This window comes from Rhinoderma darwinii, chromosome 3 (assembly GCF_050947455.1).
Source record: "Rhinoderma darwinii isolate aRhiDar2 chromosome 3, aRhiDar2.hap1, whole genome shotgun sequence".
Lineage (NCBI taxonomy): Eukaryota > Metazoa > Chordata > Amphibia > Anura > Rhinodermatidae > Rhinoderma > Rhinoderma darwinii.
In genome coordinates, this window is record NC_134689.1 from 374,490,695 (window position 1) to 374,510,702 (window position 20,008).

At 41.7% G+C, this 20,008-nt stretch overlaps 1 protein-coding gene across 2 annotated transcripts in view; it reads left to right on the forward strand.

Moving 5' to 3' along the window:
- The window catches only part of ADGRL1 (adhesion G protein-coupled receptor L1), a 399,972-nt gene that overhangs the window by 313,015 nt on the left and 66,949 nt on the right, over positions 1-20,008 (forward strand). For both annotated transcript variants that reach the window (XM_075858739.1, XM_075858740.1), the window contains exon 4: positions 8,549-8,658. In XM_075858739.1, coding sequence (XP_075714854.1) covers positions 8,549-8,658 — 110 coding nt within the window. The remainder of the gene's footprint in view (positions 1-8,548; positions 8,659-20,008) is intronic.

Below are 20,008 nucleotides of genomic sequence, written 5' to 3' on the forward strand. Positions count from 1 at the left end.
AAGTATTTATGAATATGTGTATTTAAAATTTTTTTTTTTTACCCCACTGCACAATGTGGATTCGCAATTTCTGCAAATGAAAATCAGTTATTTGCATCTGAAAGGGGCTTGTGGAAATTCATCTGCTTGCTGCAAAAACAACCTTATTAGGGTCTGTTTCACAAGGCCGTGTTTGGTCCGTGAGATACGGACCATATGTCGCCGTATTTCCTGGACCGACCACAGTTCAGGGAGCCGAGCGTCTAGCATCATAGTTATATATAATGCTAGGAGTCCCTGCTTCACCACGGGAATAATGATGTTTTCAGTACAGGGCAATATTCCCGCAGGAAGGCAGAGACTCCTAGTATCGTACATAACTATGATGCTAGACGTTTGGCGCCTTGAACTGTGTTAGTTCCGGGAAATACTGCCGACACACGATTTGTATATCAGGGACCGAACATGGCCACCTGAACAAGGCCTTAAATGTATGGCACAGACCTTCAGTCGCAGAGATGTCGGCAACAAAATCTGCCGGGTGTGTAGCAACCCTTAGTTTACATAATATAATAATATAATATAAAACAGATTAAAAAAATAATAATAGCAATACACTGCATGGTCAAGTACTTGTTACACATCCCCAAATATCAGAGAGGAAGCTATGTTCACACAGAGTATTTTGCCGAGTCTTTTGACGCGGAAACCGCGTCGCAAAACTCGGCAAAAACTGCCCTAAAATGCCTCCCATTGATTTCAATGGGCGGCGTCGCCGTCTTTTTCCCGCGAGCAGTAAAACTGCCTCGCGGGAAAAAGAAGCGACATGCCCTATCTCCGGGCGTTTACGCCTCTAACCTCCCATTGACTTCAATGGGAGGCAGAGAAAGCGTATTTCGCAGTGTTTTATGCCCGCGGCGCTCAATGGCCGCGGGCGAAAAACGGCGCGAAAATCGGCATGCAGGGAGAGGAAAATCTGCCTCAGACTTCCAAACTGAATTTTGAGGCAGATATTCCTCCTGCAAAATACTCCGTGTGAACATAGCCTAAAAATGCAATAGTACAACACAATCTGGTTCTCTAAAGGCCCTTTCACACCGGCAGATAATGATGAGTAAATCAGCTGCTTTCTTGCCACTCCTTTTTTGTAGCCATGAGAAAAGGTTTTGTTTTGAACAGCGTGGTAATTTAACTCCTTCCCGCCGCAGCCATTTTTCGGATTTTCAGTTTCGTTTTTTCCTCTCCACATTCCAAAAGCCGTAACTTTTTTATTTTTTCATTAATATTGCCGTATGAGGGCTTGTTTTTTGCGGGATGAGTTGTATATTTTCATAGAACCATTTATTGTATCATATAATGTAGTGGGAAACTAGAAAAATAATATTTGTGGGATGGAATCGGAAAAAAACTGTGATTCCTCAATCTTTTGGATGGTATTGTTTTTCCGACATTCACCGTGCGGTGAAAACAGCATGTTAACCTTATTCTGCGGGTCAATACGATTACAGTTAAACCAAGTTTATATTGTTTTTTTTATGTTTTACTACTTTTACAAGGAAAAACTGATTGTTAAAAATAAAATTTGAGTTTTGTCGCCATATTCTGAGCCCTAACCTTTTTTATTTTCCCATTGATTTAGCGGTGTGAGGCTTATTTTTTGCGGGGCTAGCTGTAGTTTATATTGGTATGATTTTGGGGTACATGAGACTTTTTGATCACATTTTAATTTTTTATGGCGTTCACCGTGCGGACTAAATAATGATATATTGTAATAGTTCAGACTGTTACGGACGCGTCAATACCAGTTATGTTAATTTTTATTTTATTTTTACATTGTGCTTAAGGGAAACTTTTTAATTTTTTTTATAAAAAATTTTTTTTTTACTGTTTTTTCCTTTTTTTACTTGTCTACCTAGGGGACTTGAACCAGTAATCATTGGATTGATTGCACAATACACTGCAATACTACTGTATTGCAGTATATCGTGATTCTGACAGTCTCCTCCGGCAGGGCTTCATAGGAGTACAAAGACGGTGGACCTGTGGGACCAACCAACGGCACCCCCCCCCCCCATCTCAAACAAATAAAGTTGGTCAGGCCCTCCTAAGACATGAAATAGATATGCAGGTGACTGCCGTGACTAATATATTACCAGTAACAAGAAAATGCAAATGCACACCGCAGGCACTAAGATATATATTTATTGTTATATAGATATATATACACTTATTGTTTATTATGCATTTTTATTATTTTTATTGCTACAGTTATTATGTTAATAAATGTGAGGTTCTTAGCACTCAGTTTGATCAAAATGTGCGAGCCCACCTGCCACAACAAGGCGACCTCTATCAGGGGGTCCCTACACTGAACATTGTATCCCTATCTCACCACAGGGGGGGCCGTTTGAACCAGGGAAATAAGCAAACTTTTAACTGGGGCCCCCCCCTAGGTGCCACACGCAGCCCCCCTTATAGATAGTGCCCCCTGTAGATTGTGCCATACAGACCCCTGTAGACAGTGCTATACAGTCCCCATTTAGACAGTTTTACACCCCACTTGTAGATAGTGCCCCCACCTCCACCTTGTAGATATTGCCATACATACCCCCTGTAGATATCACCATAAAGTCCCCCCTGTATATAGCACCATACAGCTCCCCCTGTATATAGTGCCACAGAGCACCCCTCCCTTGTATATAGTGCCACCCCTCCCTTAGTAGATAGTGGCACACAGCCTCCCCCTTAGTAGATAGTGCCACATACAGACCCCTGTAGATTGGGCCACACAGACCCCTGTAGATAGCGTCACAGCCCTCCCCTTGTAAATAGTGCCATACAGCCCCCCTAGTAGATAGTGCCACACAGCCCCTTGTATATAGTGCCACACAGCTCCCCCTTGTGTATAGTGCCACACAGCCCCCCCTGTATAGTGCCACACAGCCCCCTTGTATATAGTGCCACCCTGTTCCCCCCTTGTATATAGTGCCACCCTGCTCCCCCCTTGTATATAGTGCCACCCTGCTCCCCCCTTGTATATAGTGCCACCCTGCTCCCCCATTGTATATAGTGCCACCCTGCTCCCCCTTGTATACAGTGCCACCCTGCTCCCCCCCTTGTATATAGTGCCACACAGCCACCCACCAAAAATATATATATATATATATATTGTACTTACCTTGCCTTGTTCTTGCAACGGACGGATCGCTGCACGGGCTCCGGCCAGGACACATGCGCAGACCAGCGTATGCAGTGACGTCATCACGCCGGCCTGAGCAGTGAGTCTTCCCAGCACCTTATAAGCTGCAAGCCTAAAGAGGCCTCCGGCCTCAGGGCCGATTCTAGCTTTTCTATTGCCTGAGGCAAAAATTGAAATGGCGCCCCTCAGATTTTGATTGACATCCCCCTGGCTATTCTTCATCAGTACCAGCCTCCTCAAAGTCTTGCGGATGCGCCATTGCCTTGTACTCTGCTGGCATGCGCGGTGCATCGATGAAGCTGGGCAGAGTACTCCTCGCTGCACGGTGCGTGCCTAAGTAGTACAAGGCAATAGCGCATCCTGGAAAATTGTATCAGCCAGGGAGATGTCAATCAAACATGGAAAGGTGGGTTCGTAGGCAGGACGATGTGACTCTTCAGGATAGCGTCACCGCCCCTTGACCCTTTAATGAGTAATTCGCATATAGTGTGCACCATTTTAAAAGTTGATTTTATAGATTTTGCTGCATCTGAAAAAAACAATATTGGAAATATTGTCTTGTCATGTATTATCGCATGGTGGTGGTTTAAGGGGTTAAAACTACCAGACAGGTTCCTATTAAATATACAATGAATTGAAAATAATTCTATCTGCCCTGCAATTTTGTTATTAGAAATATATTCTATATAATTACAGCTCCAGAAACAAGATCAGTACATATATACAGAACCATAACCAAACTCATACATACTGTATATACAGCACTAGACCTAAGCTCAGTACATAAATACAGCACCAGTACAAAGCTCAGTACATAAATACAGAACCAGAACTAAGCTCAGTACATAAATACAGCCCCAGAGCCAAGCTCAGTACATAAATACAGCACCAGAACAAAGCTCAGTACATAAATACAGCACCAGACATAAGCTCAGTACATAAGTACAGCATCAGAACCAAGTTCAGTACATAAATAAAACACCAGCACAAAGCTTAATACATATATACAGCCCAGAACAAAGCTCCGTACATATATACAGCACCAGAACCAAGCTCAGTACATAAATACAGCACCAGACCCAAGCTCAGTACATAAATACAGCACTAGAACCAAGCTCAGTACATGTATACAGCACCAGAACAAATACAACTCAATTTAGTGCAACCCCTGCCATATAGTTTTGTACGGTGTAAAACTACAGCTCCCAGCATGGCCTGAACAATGGTAAGGATATGCTGGGAGATGCTGTTTCACACAAAAACAAATCATGTCATAATCAAACCATCCATCATCTCACTGCAGATCATACATTGATTACATTACAGATTAGAGGCAGAATAAACATTAAGTGACTCACCTGTGACATCTCAGATTCTAGTTATTTTTCTCTTTTCTTCTCCCTCCGGTCCAGACCTCTATGATGATTTCACCTGGCCACAGCCCATTTCTGCAGTTTTCTGCTCAGATTTCTTCAGCTTGTACTTTTAAAACATTTCTGCACCTATAAACGAAGATAAAATTCTCAACACCCCTAAATATAATAGCCCCATACACTGCACCTCTAATTATAATAGCTCCATACACTGCACCTCTAATTATAATAGTGCCATACACTGTGTCTCTGATTATAATAGTACCATATACTGTGACACACACACACACACACACACACACACACACACACTGTGCCCCCTGTAGATAGTGCCCCCATAGCCCCCTGTAGATAGTGCCCCATATATGGACTCCAGAGCTGCAAGGCAATAGTACTAACCACTGAGCCACCGTGCTGCACTATATATAGCTCCCCCTATAGATGGTGCTCCACATATAGCCCACCTCTGTAGATAGTGCCTCACATATAATTCCCCATGTATATAGTGTCCCATATATAGCCTACCCCTGTAAACAGTGCCCTACATATAGCCCTCTGTAGATAGTGCTCCACAGGTAACCCACCCCTCTATATAGTGTCCCACATATAGCCCACCCCTGTAGATAGTGCCCTACAAATTGCTCCCCCTATAGATAGTGCTCCACATATAGCCCACCCCTCACATATAGCCCACCCCCGTATATAGTGTCCCACATATAGCCCACCTCTGTAGAAAGTGCCCTACATATAGCTCCCCCTGTATATAGTGCTCCTCATCCCCACATATAGACCCCCCCTCTAGAAAGAGCCCCCCTGTAGATAATGCCACTCACCATTTTATTAGAAAAAAAAACCATATTCACATGATCCCGTTCCCGCGCCGTCCGGTGGCAATGGAGAGTTGCTCAGAAGAGAGCAGGTCTGCTGGGGCTGAACGACACAAGCAGCGCGATGATAAATCGTTCCGCTAGGTAGTTAAGCCACTGGTTGGAACGTTACAGGGGGTCGCCCCCCTGTTTTCAGTGATTTGAATGCCTCGGTCACTATTGACCGCAGCATTGAACGGGATTTCGCTCGTTACCCGTAACACACAGCCTACACACTCATCCTACAGAGTGTATTGCATGAGCGATACAGTTATTGTGCAGTAGAACCTCCTAGGAGGACTAAAAAAAAAAAAAATAATGTTTAATAATTTTATTTTTAAATATTAAACACTCTTTTTCCCATGTTTCAAATATCACGCTATTAACCCGCATGGTGGAGGCTGTAGGAAAAAAAGGACAGAATTTATATTTTTTGGTCACCTGACTTCCCCAAGGAAATAAAATACAAAGTGATAAAGAAGTTGTATCTACCCCAAAATGATACCAATAGCAACAATAGCTCTCCCCACAGAAGAAAACAAAAAACAAGCCCTCAGACAGCTCCATCGACAGAAAAATACAAAAGAAAATGATAACAAAAAAGTGATGGCTCTTGAAAGGTGGGAAGGAAATGAAAAATGTAAAATTGGCTGTGGTGCTAAGAAGTTAAACATAGTTTTTAAGAATTTGTGGTGATGTTTTTTATTTACATTTTTCATGTCAGTAACTGTATTTAATAAAAATACTGAGATCTAGCATTTTTTTTACTATGGCCACTGAGCCGCATAATAGACTTGACACTTCCTGTTCTGTAGAGATCACTTCTCAGTAGTTATCTCATTATCATCACAGGCAGATTACAATGAAAGGTGATGGTCACAGCTCACCTCGTCCGCCTCCCTGCACAGGTTATGGAGCATGCCTCGAAAACTCTCCTATAGAAGTCAATGAACAACAGGTTCCTATGGTCCATGTGGCTACTGTAAAGCATATCTGTAAGCAGCTCAGTCAAGATGACTGCCCGCATAATAATTTACAGAAAATAAAATAAAAAATGTACAATCAGAAAATAAAAATAAACTAGAAAAAAATAATATGTATCAGTATCTGGTTTTAATTAGTAGAAAAAAATGTAGGTAATAGATTCCTTTTAACTATGCACATACATAAGTACACACATACATACATACATACATACACACACACACACACACACACACACACACACACACACACACACACACACACACACATACTCAAATAGAAATACAAAATCACATATACATACCTGCATACACACATGACATAAACACATACATACAGTATACTACGTCATACTGCTACACACTAAACATACTATGAATGAACACAAATACTCAGACACACATACATATGCAGATAAACATTCATACTCAGTCGCACAAACATATATATAAACAGATACCTACACAGACAGATACAAATAAATACACAGAAACATACTCAGACACAATTACATATATACGTACTCAAACACAAATATGTACATATATGCATAGATACTCAGACCCAAATAAATACATTCATAGATTCATACGTACATACTCAGGCACAAATAAATACATATATGCTCAAACACGTACATACTGTATGTATATGTGTGTGTGTGTGTGTGTGTATATATATATATATATATATATATATATATTCATACTCAGACACAAAAACATACATCATATATACATAATCAGACACAAATAAATACTTAAATAATATATACATACTTAGAAAAACTACATATATACATACATAATACATGCATATACTTAGATACAAGCACATGCACACATAAACAGACACAAATACATCATACTGTATAAACATACATACTCAGACACAAATGCATATATTTATCCTCAGACATAAATAAATACATACAAACATACCTACATACATACTGTACATACATACATCCTCAGACACAAATAGATACATACATCATCAAACACCAAATACACACACACGCACACACACACACACACACACACACACACACACACACACATACACATACATACATATATACATAATCAGACACACATAAATGCATAGATAATATATACATACAAAATTAGACAAATAGAAGCATACATAAACAGACACAAATAAATAAATACATACATACATATACATACATACCTGCATACTCAGATACAAATACATACACACATATATGCCTGCATACTCAGACACAAATGCATACATACATATATACATATACATACATATATATATATATATATATATATATATATATATATATCTGCATACCCGGACACAAATACATATAGATACATACATACATACATACAAATACAAGCATACATAAACAGACATAAATACATCATACTGTATAAACATACATACTCAGACACAAATGCATATATTTATCCTCAGACATAAATAAATACATACAAACATATCTACATACATACATACATACTCAGACAACAAAAAAATACATAATATATACATACTTAGACACAAATACTTATATACATACATAAATACATTCATACATCATTCATACATATTTAGACATAAATACATACAATATTAGACACAAATAGAAGCACACATAAACAGACACAAATAAATAAATACATACATACATACATACATGCATACATAATCAGACAAAAAATAAATAAATACGTACATAATATATACATACTTAGACACAAATACTTATATACATAAATACATTCATACATCATTCATACATATTTAGACATAAATACATATATACATACAATATTAGACACAAATAGAAGCACACATAAACAGACACAAATAAATACATACATACATACATACATACATACATACATACCTGCATACTCAGACACAAATACATGCATACATATATACATTCATACATATATACCTGTATACGCAGACACAAATAAATACATACATACATACATACATACATATATACCTGCATACGCAGACACAAATACATACATACATCCTTATACAAAAATAAATACATCATACATAAATACATATACAGGCACAGATCATACACACAATATAACACGGCACAGAATCTTCAGCATTATTTATACCTTGTTGTTTTTTCCCTACAGGTGTAACAATCGCACACAGTGTGTTGTTATTGCCGATTCTGAAGCCTTTCCTGACCCTTGTCCAGGGACCTACAAATACCTGGAAGTTCAGTACGACTGCGTGCCATACAGTGAGTATACACCATGACACTATTCAGATACACATCATAAGCATGTATATCTGACTGCACACCGCATAGTGTGAAAAAAACCCACAACCATACTTCATGAGAGGCCACATAGTACACGTGTCAGAACAGTACACTACAGTAATGCTTCTACATTTACCCCAAGTGTCAATGTATGGTTTGGATCTCTATACCCTACTTAGGTCTCCATCATCGGTCGCATCTGTAATACCCTGGTCTCATCACCTAATACCACTATGTATACCAATGTTATAGATTATGCTTATACCAGTATTGTATTATAAATCTATGTTTTTTTGTCTACCTCATGGAGGCTATACATAATATTACATAATATATTTGCATTATAATGGAATAGAGTATCTCGACACAAGTCCCAGTACAAATGATTGGCAGCACATTGCTATGCATAACAGATCATCTATCAAACAATGTGGAATCCAACAAAAAGAACATTGCGCACGGTGACAGATACTGCTTTATATATCTGTATACTCAGGTAAACGCCTATACTCCACCATTGTAAGCTAAGGGACTGACATGTCCCCCATGTACCTCACCGAATACAGTTAAACTATTTTATTCCCATATCCTTCATTATATAACTTCATTTATTATTCTATTTCACCCCGTCTTTGCTGCTCACGTCTACCACAGTAATACCATCCCCCATCAGTTGATAGCTTTTTTTATTATTGCAAAATTATTTTTTACCCCATTGCACCATTCTCTGACATTTCTCTTATTCTATATCAAGATAATGTTCTCTACATCACTATAATTGTCTGCATCCATGACACTAATGTGTTTTTTCTCCCTTGGCTACACTATTCTAATATATTACCAGTTGCTAGTTAATATTTTGATATATTAATGTAATAATTATATAATAGGGTACAGTATGTGCACACTAGCATATTTCGACCTGATCTGTTACTGGTATATAGCAGATTCGTGGATGTGAACTACATGCAACACGTCGACTTTTTCATACCGCCACAAAAAATGCAGACAGACAGTTGTGAGTTCTGACCAATGCCACCCTGACAGCTGAGATTCAATAACAGACACCCTCTAACAGCTGACACCAAGAGGCCAAGAACAATATTACACTGACAGCTGAGATCGAAGAACAATGGAAAATTAGGGCTGAGATGAAAGAACAATGACACATTGACAACGGAGATCCAAGAACAATGACACATTGACAACGAAGATTCAAGAATAATGACACATTGACAACTGACCACCAAAAAACAATGGCGCTCCTACAGCTGAGATCCAAGAACAATTTTACACTGATAGCAGAGATCCAAGAGCAATGGCACATTTATAAACAGATAAGATCCAAGAACAATTGTAGACTGATAGCAGAGATCGAACAACAATGACACATTTCCGGCTAAGATCGAAGAACAATGACACATTTCCAGCTAAGATCCAAGAACAATTACACATTTCCAGCTAAGATCCAAGAACAATGACACATTTCCAGCTAAGATCCAAGAACAATGACACATTTCCAGCTAAGATCCAAGAACAATGACACACTGACAGCTGAGATCCAAAAGCAGTGGCACATCACAATGATAGGAGAAATCCAAAGGCAATGGCACACTGATAGCAGATATCCACGAACAATGGTACCTTTACACTTGAGATCCAAGACAATAGAGAATTTAAAGTTGAGATGTAAGAACAATGGTAGTCTGACAGCTGAGATCCAAAACCATTGTCACAATGACAGTTTTGATCCAAGAACCACTAGTGACACTTCAGACTCATAGCAGAGATCCATAGGGCTGAGATCCAAAAACAATGGTACATTTACAGCTTAGATCCAAGAACTAGGACACATTGACAGCTGAGATCCAAGAGCAATGGCACATTTATAAATGAGATTCAAGAACAATAGCACTCTGACAGCTGGAATCCCAAAACAATAGTACTCTGACAACTGAGATCCAAAAACAATAGTACGCTGATAGCAAAGATCCCAGAACAATGACACATTGGCAACTAATAACCAAAAACAATGTCAGTCTTATAGCTCAGATCTAAGAACAATTGTACATTGATAGCAGAGATCCAAGAACAATGGCACATTTACAGCGAAGATCCAAGAACAATGACAAAAATTGACACCCAAGATCCAAGAATGATGACACATTTGACAACTGAGATCAAAGAAAAATTGCACTCTCACAGTTAAGATCCAAAAACAATTGCACATTGACAGCTGTGATCCAAGAACAATGGCACTCTCACAGTTAAGATCCAAAAACAATTGCAGATTGACAGCTGTGATCCAAGAACAATGGCACATTGAAAGCTTAGACTCGAGAACAATGGCACACTGACAGCTAAGGTCTAAAAACAATGGTACATGGATAGCTGAGAACTGAGAACAATAGCATTCTGACAGGTTCAAAGAAAACTGATGAACACCTTGACCAAACTGCGATCTGGAAATCCAATGTCTTTCAATCCATATCTTGCCACCAAGACAGACCCCTTTAATGTAGGGCACCTAACAGATTACATAAGAAAAATAAGCTAGTGGGTTCTCCTGCCAGTGGGTACCTCAGAATCCTTGTTTGGGGCACCACAAGAAAGTGCAACTGCATGCAAATTGAGCATCGCACTCTTCTGATGAGGCTGACCTAGACAACGTTTCTGCATTCATCGTCATTTGGTATGTCAGGTCTCATGAATGTGATCATGTTGTCCTCCTTGGCTAGTCAGCAAAACAGGACACTCTTATTTGCATAGAGGACACACTTTCCAGGAGCTGTTTTGCGGATGATTGACAGCTTCCCTTTAAATCTTAATGTTTAAACCCAACACGGTTCATTCTTGCTTTCTGCACTCCTCAGTATAGTTAGTTGAATTTGCCTTTGCTGCTGCCACTGCCCCAAAGCTTCCTACCCCCAAGTCCTCGCAGGATCTATAGTGGCACACAATGTCTGTACAGTATACCGATGTTGCATTTACATTTCGTGATTCCTCTAACATCTCCCTCTTTTTACAAGCCCATTGATATATACCAGTCTGAGAAAAAATTGGTTCTCCAGATTAAGCAATATCGATAGGGTACAAATTTTTTATATACACCTCCGATTCTGTAGTCCAGGAAGAGATAACACAGATGAAAGTTGCACCCCGACCCCATTGCTGTCTTCGGGGAACCAATCTATTAAACTGTAGGACCCCTTTCTATATCTTGTACACTGTTTGACAGGACAGCTTCACCTATGGTTATATTTCTCTTATAATGGGGTACATGGGCACTTTTATGTAGCAGTTATGTTATGAGCCTAACCATCACCAAAGAGATGACCAATTCAGCTCTGCTATATTTGTGTCAGGTAAAGTCAGAGAAGCACACCAGACAGAATTATTTTACTGCCACATCAATAATACATGTGTCGCATTAAAAATCCCATCCATGTATACTCTTAGGTCGTTATTTTACCCCACATTATCTGTAACTATCTCACATTATTTTTGTTTTCCCATCATCCTCACAGTACCACTGCATAACAGCAGTAGTCACTGAACGGCTGCTAGAAAATCTCCTTTAAGACTGTGGTGATTTTCTAATCTCTAATATTATAACTTCTCAATTAGGTTATTCTTAATTTTACTGTACTATTATTTTACATCAATGTTTTCAATTATATCTAAAGGCCCTATATGTTATATAAAGACTTTCTTAAAGAAGAGCTTCTGTCTTTGTGTGCCCATGACAACACTTCCTGCTTTGAGCTCTGGCAGATCAGCATTGTCACAAGGGCATTATGTGAATCCAAATTTTTATGTAGGTCAGTGTCCATTTCCTATCTGACTTTTTAGGATTGGACATTGATATAGTTGGAGATTTGGATCTATACAATATTTTTGTAATAGTACAGATCTATTGGGGTACAAAAGGAACAAAGAGGAAGTGTTGTCATGGGGACACGGGTACCAAAGCTTCATATAAACTGTATATCATATACATCATATAATAACATTTTTCCATTGTCACCTACCAATCACTATACATTGTACACACATTCTGGCAGCAGCTCCCTCATGTTTTGCTTTACTTTTCCCTCTTTATTTTCCCTTTTGTCTTTTTTTTCACATATTTGAATCCTTTTTTTTTTTTTTTTTTTTTTTAAATCTTCCTTAAATCCGTCTTACGTTTCGTACTAACCTTTTCTTTAAAATGGTGGAGTAGGGAACATAAACCATAGGTGGCCTCCTCAGTCTAGTACATGCTATAAAAGAGTGGTCCTTATATTTTTTACGTATCAGGGAGGTTATTGACCTTTGACTCACCCTGTTTCTGTTGGTTATTTATATATATAATGTATCAGCTTGACAATCAATTTCTATTGTATTATACTTAATCATTTCTTTCTGTGTCATCTATCCATTCAAAGTAGTCACCCTGGCCTATCTGTCCACCTTGCGTTTCAACCAATCACATCTTTGTGATCATTTGTCCACTGACTGGCGCTATTTGGTGCCTGCTGGTAATTTTATATGGACCTGTGCTGAATACATTGTACCCCTGTTGTAAATTGGAGACCTATTCCATCCTATATAAGGGTAAGCTTTGCATGCACATAGAGCTTGCTGGTACAAGCTTGGATACTTAGAGGCAGACGTGAATATACAGTGTCACCTACTGACTAGTGATATTGTTATATGCAGTCTGGATTAAGAATAAATTAGTATCCAACATACTGAGCTCCTGATACTTGTCAGGGCACATCTAAGAATGTATCATCTCCCGCTACGGGTAAACATTTCTATTCACTGCACACACAGATACACAAGGTGAATATTTGCATGCATTTTAATTGCTACTCAGTGACTTGTAGAGACATGACCTGTAGTTATATTGCTGAGCTGACACAGACGTTATATTGCTCTGCACCCATAGTGCTCTGCACATCCTCCGGTATACAGACTGACAGGTCTCTGCAGTGCTCTGCACATCCTCCGGTATACAGACTGACAGGTCTCTGCAGTGCTCTGCACATCTTCCTGTATACAGACTGACAGGACTCTGCAGTGCCCTGCGCATCCGCCGGTATATAGACTGACAGGACTCTGCAGTGCTCTGCGCATCCTCCGGTATACAGACTGACAGGTCTCTGCAGTGCTCTGCACATCCTCCGGTATACAGACTGACAGGACTCTGCAGTGCTCTGCACATCCTCCTGTACACAGACTGACAGGACTCTGCAGTGCTCTGCACATCCTCCGGTATACAGACTGACAGGTCTCTGCAGTGCTCTGCACATCCTCCGGTATACTGACTGACAGGTCTCTGCAGTGCTCTGCACATTCTCCTGTATACAGACTGACAGGACTCTGCAGTTCTCTGAAAATCCTCCGGTATACAGACTGACCGGTCTCTGCAGTGCTCTGCACATCCTCTGGTATACAGACTGACAGGTCTCTGCAGTGCTCTGCACATCCTCCGGTATACTGACTGACAGGTCTCTGCAGTGCTCTGCACATCCTCCGGTATACTGACTGACAGGTCTCTGCAGTGCTCTGCACATCCTCCTGTATACAGACTGACAGGACTCTGCAGTGTTCTGCACATCATCCGGTATACTGACTGACAGGTCTCTGCAGTGCTCTGCACATCCTCTGGTATACAGACTGACAGGTCTCTGCAGTGCTCTGCACATCCTCCGGTATACAGACTGACAGGACTCTGCAGTGCTCTGCGCATCCTCCGGTATACAGACTGACAGGTCTCTACAGTGCTCTGCACATCCTCCGGTATACAGACTGACAGGTCTCTGCAGTGCTTTGCGCATCCTCCTGTATACAGACTGACAGGACTCTGCAGTGCCCTGCGCATCCGCCGGTATATAGACTGACAGGACTCTGCAGTGCTCTGCGCATCCTCCGGTATACAGACTGACAGGACTCTGCAGTGCTCTGCACATCCTCCTGTACACAGACTGACAGGACTCTGCAGTGCTCTGCACATCCTCCGGTATACAGACTGACAGGTCTCTGCAGTGCTCTGCACATCCTCCGGTATACTGACTGACAGGACTCTGCAGTGCTCTGCACATTCTCCTGTATACAGACTGACAGGACTCTGCAGTGCTCTGAAAATCCTCCGGTATACAGACTGACCGGTCTCTGCAGTGCTCTGCACATCCTCTGGTATACAGACTGACAGGTCTCTGCAGTGCTCTGCGCATCCTCCGGTATACAGACTGACAGGACTCTGCAGTGCTCTGCACATCCTCCGGTATACAGACTGACAGGTCTCTGCAGTGCTCTGCACATCCTCCGGTATACTGACTGACAGGTCTCTGCAGTGCTCTGCACATCCTCCGGTATACTGACTGACAGGTCTCTGCAGTGCTCTGCACATCCTCCTGTATACAGACTGACAGGACTCTGCAGTGCTCTGCACATCATCCGGTATACTGACTGACAGGTCTCTGCAGTGCTCTGCACATCCTCTGGTATACAGACTGACAGGTCTCTGCAGTGCTCTGCACATCCTCCGGTATACAGACTGACAGGACTCTGCAGTGCTCTGCGCATCCTCCGGTATACAGACTGACAGGTCTCTACAGTGCTCTGCACATCCTCCGGTATACAGACTGACAGGTCTCTGCAGTGCTTTGCGCATCCTCCTGTATACAGACTGACAGGTCTCTGCAGTGCTCTGCACATCCTCCGGTATACAGACTGAGAGGACTCTGCAGTGCTCTGCACATCCTCTGGTATACAGACTGACAGGACTCTGCAGTGCTCTGCACATCCTCCTGTATACAGACTGATAGGACTCTGCAGTGCTCTGCACATCCTCTGGTATACAGACTGACAGGTCTCTGCAGTGCTCTGCACATCCTCTTGTATACAGACTGGCAGGTCTCTGCAGTGCTCTGCACATCCTCCGGTATACAGACTGACAGGTCTCTGCAGTGCTCTGCACATCCTCCGGTATACAGACTGACAGGACTCTGCAGTGCTCTGCACATCCTCCGGTATACAGACTGACAGGACTCTGCAGTGCACTGCACATCCTCCGGTATACAGACTGACAGGTCTCTGCAGTGCTCTGCACATCCTCCTGTATACAGACTGGCAGGTCTCTGCAGTGCTCTGCACATCCTCCGGTATACAGACTGACAGGTCTCTGCAGTGCTCTGCACATCCTCCGGTATACAGACTGACAGGTCTCTGCAGTGCTCTGCACATCCTCCGGTATACAGACTGACAGGACTCTGCAGTGCTCTGCACATCCTCCGGTATACAGACTGACAGGACTCTGCAGTGCTCTGCACATCCTCCGGTATACAGACTGACAGGACTCTGCAGTGCACTGCACATCCTCCGGTATACAGACTGACAGGTCTCTGAAGTGCTCTGAACATCCTCCGGTATACAGACTGACAGTTCTCTGCAGTGCTCTGCGCATCCTTCGGTATACAGACTGACAGGACTCTGCAGTGCTCTGAACATCCTCCGGTATACAGACTGACAGGTCTCTGCAGTGCTCTGCACATCCTTCAGTATACAGACTGACAGGTCTCTGCAGTGCTCTGCACATCCTCCGGTATACAGACTGACAGGACTCTGCAGTGCTCTGCGCATTCTCCGGTATACAGACTGACAGGACTCTGCAGTGCTCTGCACATCCTCCGGTATACAGACTGACAGGTCTCTGCAGTGCTCTGCACATCCTCCGGTATACAGACTGACAGGACTCTGCAGTGCTCTGCACATCCTCCAGTATACAGACTGACAGGTCTCTGCAGTGCTCTGCACATCCTCCGGTATACAGACTGACAGGACTCTGCAGTGCTCTGCGCATTCTCCGGTATACAGACTGACAGGACTCTGCAGTGCTCTGCACATCCTCCGGTATACGGACTGACAGGTCTCTGCAGGCCTTTCTTTTAGTCTCAGAGCTATTTGCTCCACTTCATGCGGAGCCCTGTGGGAAAGCAAGGTGCATTGTGTATTTACTACATTTAACTATTTCCTTTCCTTTCCAGGCTTGGTTCATTAATATAACGCTTCTATTCCCAGGACGTTCTGCCAAGGCTGTCACGCTCTGTCTCTTTCTCCCTCTGCCTGTCCCTCACACTTAGCGAGTCTCATTCTGTCGCTCTTGCCTCAAATCGGCTGTCTCTGTCCTTCTCGGTCTGTCTCTTTTTTTTTCTTTTTAATAAAAAACAATGTTTTTGTCTCAACTCTCAACCTGAATGACATTTCTGTTTTCTTTCGGAGTCAAATTTTTGCTCTGCCTCTTTCTTTCTCTCTCTGCTTGTCTTCATTTCTCAATATATTCCTCTGCCCTGGAGTTATCGTATGGTGGCAAGGTTTAGCACTCCATAATTCCTATTTCCATGGGTGTGAGATAAGGACTGCAAAACCTTAGCACCTTTTGCTAAATCTTGGCCTATTTTACATTCTCTGCCTGTCTCTAACTTTGCTTGTCTGTAAATATCAATATTAACTTTTACATTGCAGATTTCTTCAGTGTGCCTCCCTTCAATCTGCCCCAATCATAAATCCCTTCCCCCTGGTTCTTCACCCTCATGTCATGGCCTCCTCTTCTCCATCAACCTATTCTCCCTTTCTTCGTTTACAGAGCCCGGGGAACCATGGACACATTTTCTTAGCACCACAATTCATCCCTCCTCTTATGTCCCTTCTTCCCGAGATTTCTTCTGTTCACTATAATCTCCTGTCATTTCCTCCTTCACAATACATTACAAACACCCTGAAGACCTCTCACTACCTCCATCATTGCTCCTACATCCACTAATCCCTTGCCGTCCTTAAAACACTTCATATTTTCCATTTTTTTCCCTTCGCAGTCCATATGACTTTCCCACACACTTTCCATTTCGATATGTTGTGTGTTTACACTCCATGTTCCTCTTCTTTCGGTGAAGATCACTGATAACCAAGCCACCCCCAAGTGTCCATGAGCCTTGTTCATCTGTCTTTAAGCAATTCTCATTCAATGTGTTTTCCACGCAGTCTTTTACTTCTCATTACCCCTTTTACGTCTTTGCAGGACCTTTTAGAGGAATCCACTGTTCTCCAGCATCCTTAAAGGGATTGTCCAGTTTCAGCAAATTAATGTTATTTTTTGTATACAATTTCCAATATGCTTTCTGCATTAACCCCTTCCCACCACAGTCATTTTTCAGATTTTCATTTTCTGTTTTTTCCTCCCCACCTTCCAACTTTTTTATTTTTCCGTCGATATAACCGTATATTTTTGCGGGACGTTGCAGTTTTTTTCTGACACTATTTATTGTCCATATAATGTTCTAGGAATCTAGAAAAAATTCAGTGGAATGGGAAAAAACAGCAATTCCTCAATTGTTTTTTGGGTTTAGTTTTTACGGCATTTAATGTGCAATAAAAACAATATGTTATCTTTACTCTACGGGTCAATACGATTACGGCAATACCAAATTTATATAGTTTTTGTTATGTTTTACTACTTTTAAACGGAAAAAATGAATTGTTAAAAATAAAATCTGTTATGCGTCACCATGTTCTCAGAGCCATAACTTTTTTCCGTTGACTGAGCAGTATAAGGGCTCTTTTGTTGCGGGACAAGCTGTAGTTTCTATTTGTACCATTTTGGGGGTACATGTGAGTTTTCTGATAATTTTTTATTCTATTTTTTGCGGGAGATGAGGTGAATTATAAAACAGCGATACTGACGTCTAAAATTATTCTTTTTAGGCATTCACCGTGCATGATATATTGTAATAGTTCAGACTTTTATGGATGCGGCGATATCAATTATGCTTATTATTATTTTTCTATTTTATTTACAATGCTTTCGGGGGAAAATGGGAAAAGGTTTTTTAATATTTTTTGTACATCAAAAACGTTATTTTACTCTTTTTTACTTTTTTTTATTAGTCTCCCTAGGGGACTTGAAACAGCAATTGTTGGATCGCTTGCACGATATACTGCAACACTAATGTATTGCAGTATATTGTGATTCTGACACCCCGCTGGAGGCATGGCTTAATAGGAGTACAAAGATGGCAGACCTGGGGGCCTTCATTAGGCCCCCAGGCTGCCGTGACAACCATCAGCACCCGCAATCACTTCACAGAGGAGGGGGGGGCGGATGGGCTGTCAGAGGGGGCCACACCCCTCTTTCTAACTGCTTAGATGCTGTGGTCACTTATGACCGTGGAATTTAAGGGGTTAAACGAGCGGACTCCTGCTTGTTACAGTGAAGTGTCTGCATAGAATGGAGCGAGCTCAACCCGTGAGCCTGCTCCATACTCCCCGTACCCATCTATAACGTCAGTATACATCATACATTGGGAAGGGGTTAATTCCTCATGGTTTTCAAGATCTCTGCTTGTTGCTATTCAATAGGAACATATATTGTTTACTTCCAGGCAGGGCCGGCTCCAGGTTTATGTGGGCCCTTGGGCGACACAGACTTAGTAGGCCCCTTTGTGGGGGAACTCACGGCGGCAGTAAAATGGCAGAAAACTTCACTTTGTGCCCCCATATGGACATTAGGCCCTGTTTATGCCCCCATATAGAAGTTAGGCCCCCAGTTTGTACACCCATAAATGTAGTGCCCTCAGTTGATAGTGCCCGCCTTCCTGGTAGTGCTACACAGCCCCCCTTCCTGGTAGTGCCACACAGCCCCCAATCCCAGGTAGTGCCACGAGCACCCTCCTCCCAGGTAGTGCCACGCAGCCCCCCTTCTTAGAAAGTGCCACACAGCCCCCCTTCCTGATAGTGCCACACAGCCCCCTTCCCTGGTAATGCTACACAGCACACCTCCCTGTAGGTAGCGCTTTTTGGGCTCCCTCTAGGAGTGCAATCCCCAGCCAGAGCATTGCCTCTTCAGGAGAAGACCCTGACGTCACTGTCCATATGTCGATAGTGTTTTTAGGGGCAACCCCAGAGCCATAGTTCCAGGCAGAGCACTACTAGCACTCTGCCAGGGACTTATGCTCTGCTCCTGACATCACTCTCCAAATATGGATAGGTGTTTCACTGGATAAATACCAATGGGAATTTTTTGGTTAGAACCTAACCTTTAATGCATACAATTGTATCACTATCTTAAATTGATAAAAAAAAAAGTGAAATAAATCTCACATTAAAGGTTAGGTTCTAACCCAAAAAATTCCCATTGGTATTTATCCAGTGAAACATATATATTACTCATGGGAAAAACCACATATATTTACTATTGCACAGTGAATAATTTAAATCCATATATGGATAGTGTTGTCCGGAGCAGAGCTGAAGTCCCGGGCAGAGCGCTAGTAAAGTCTCTGTTCCG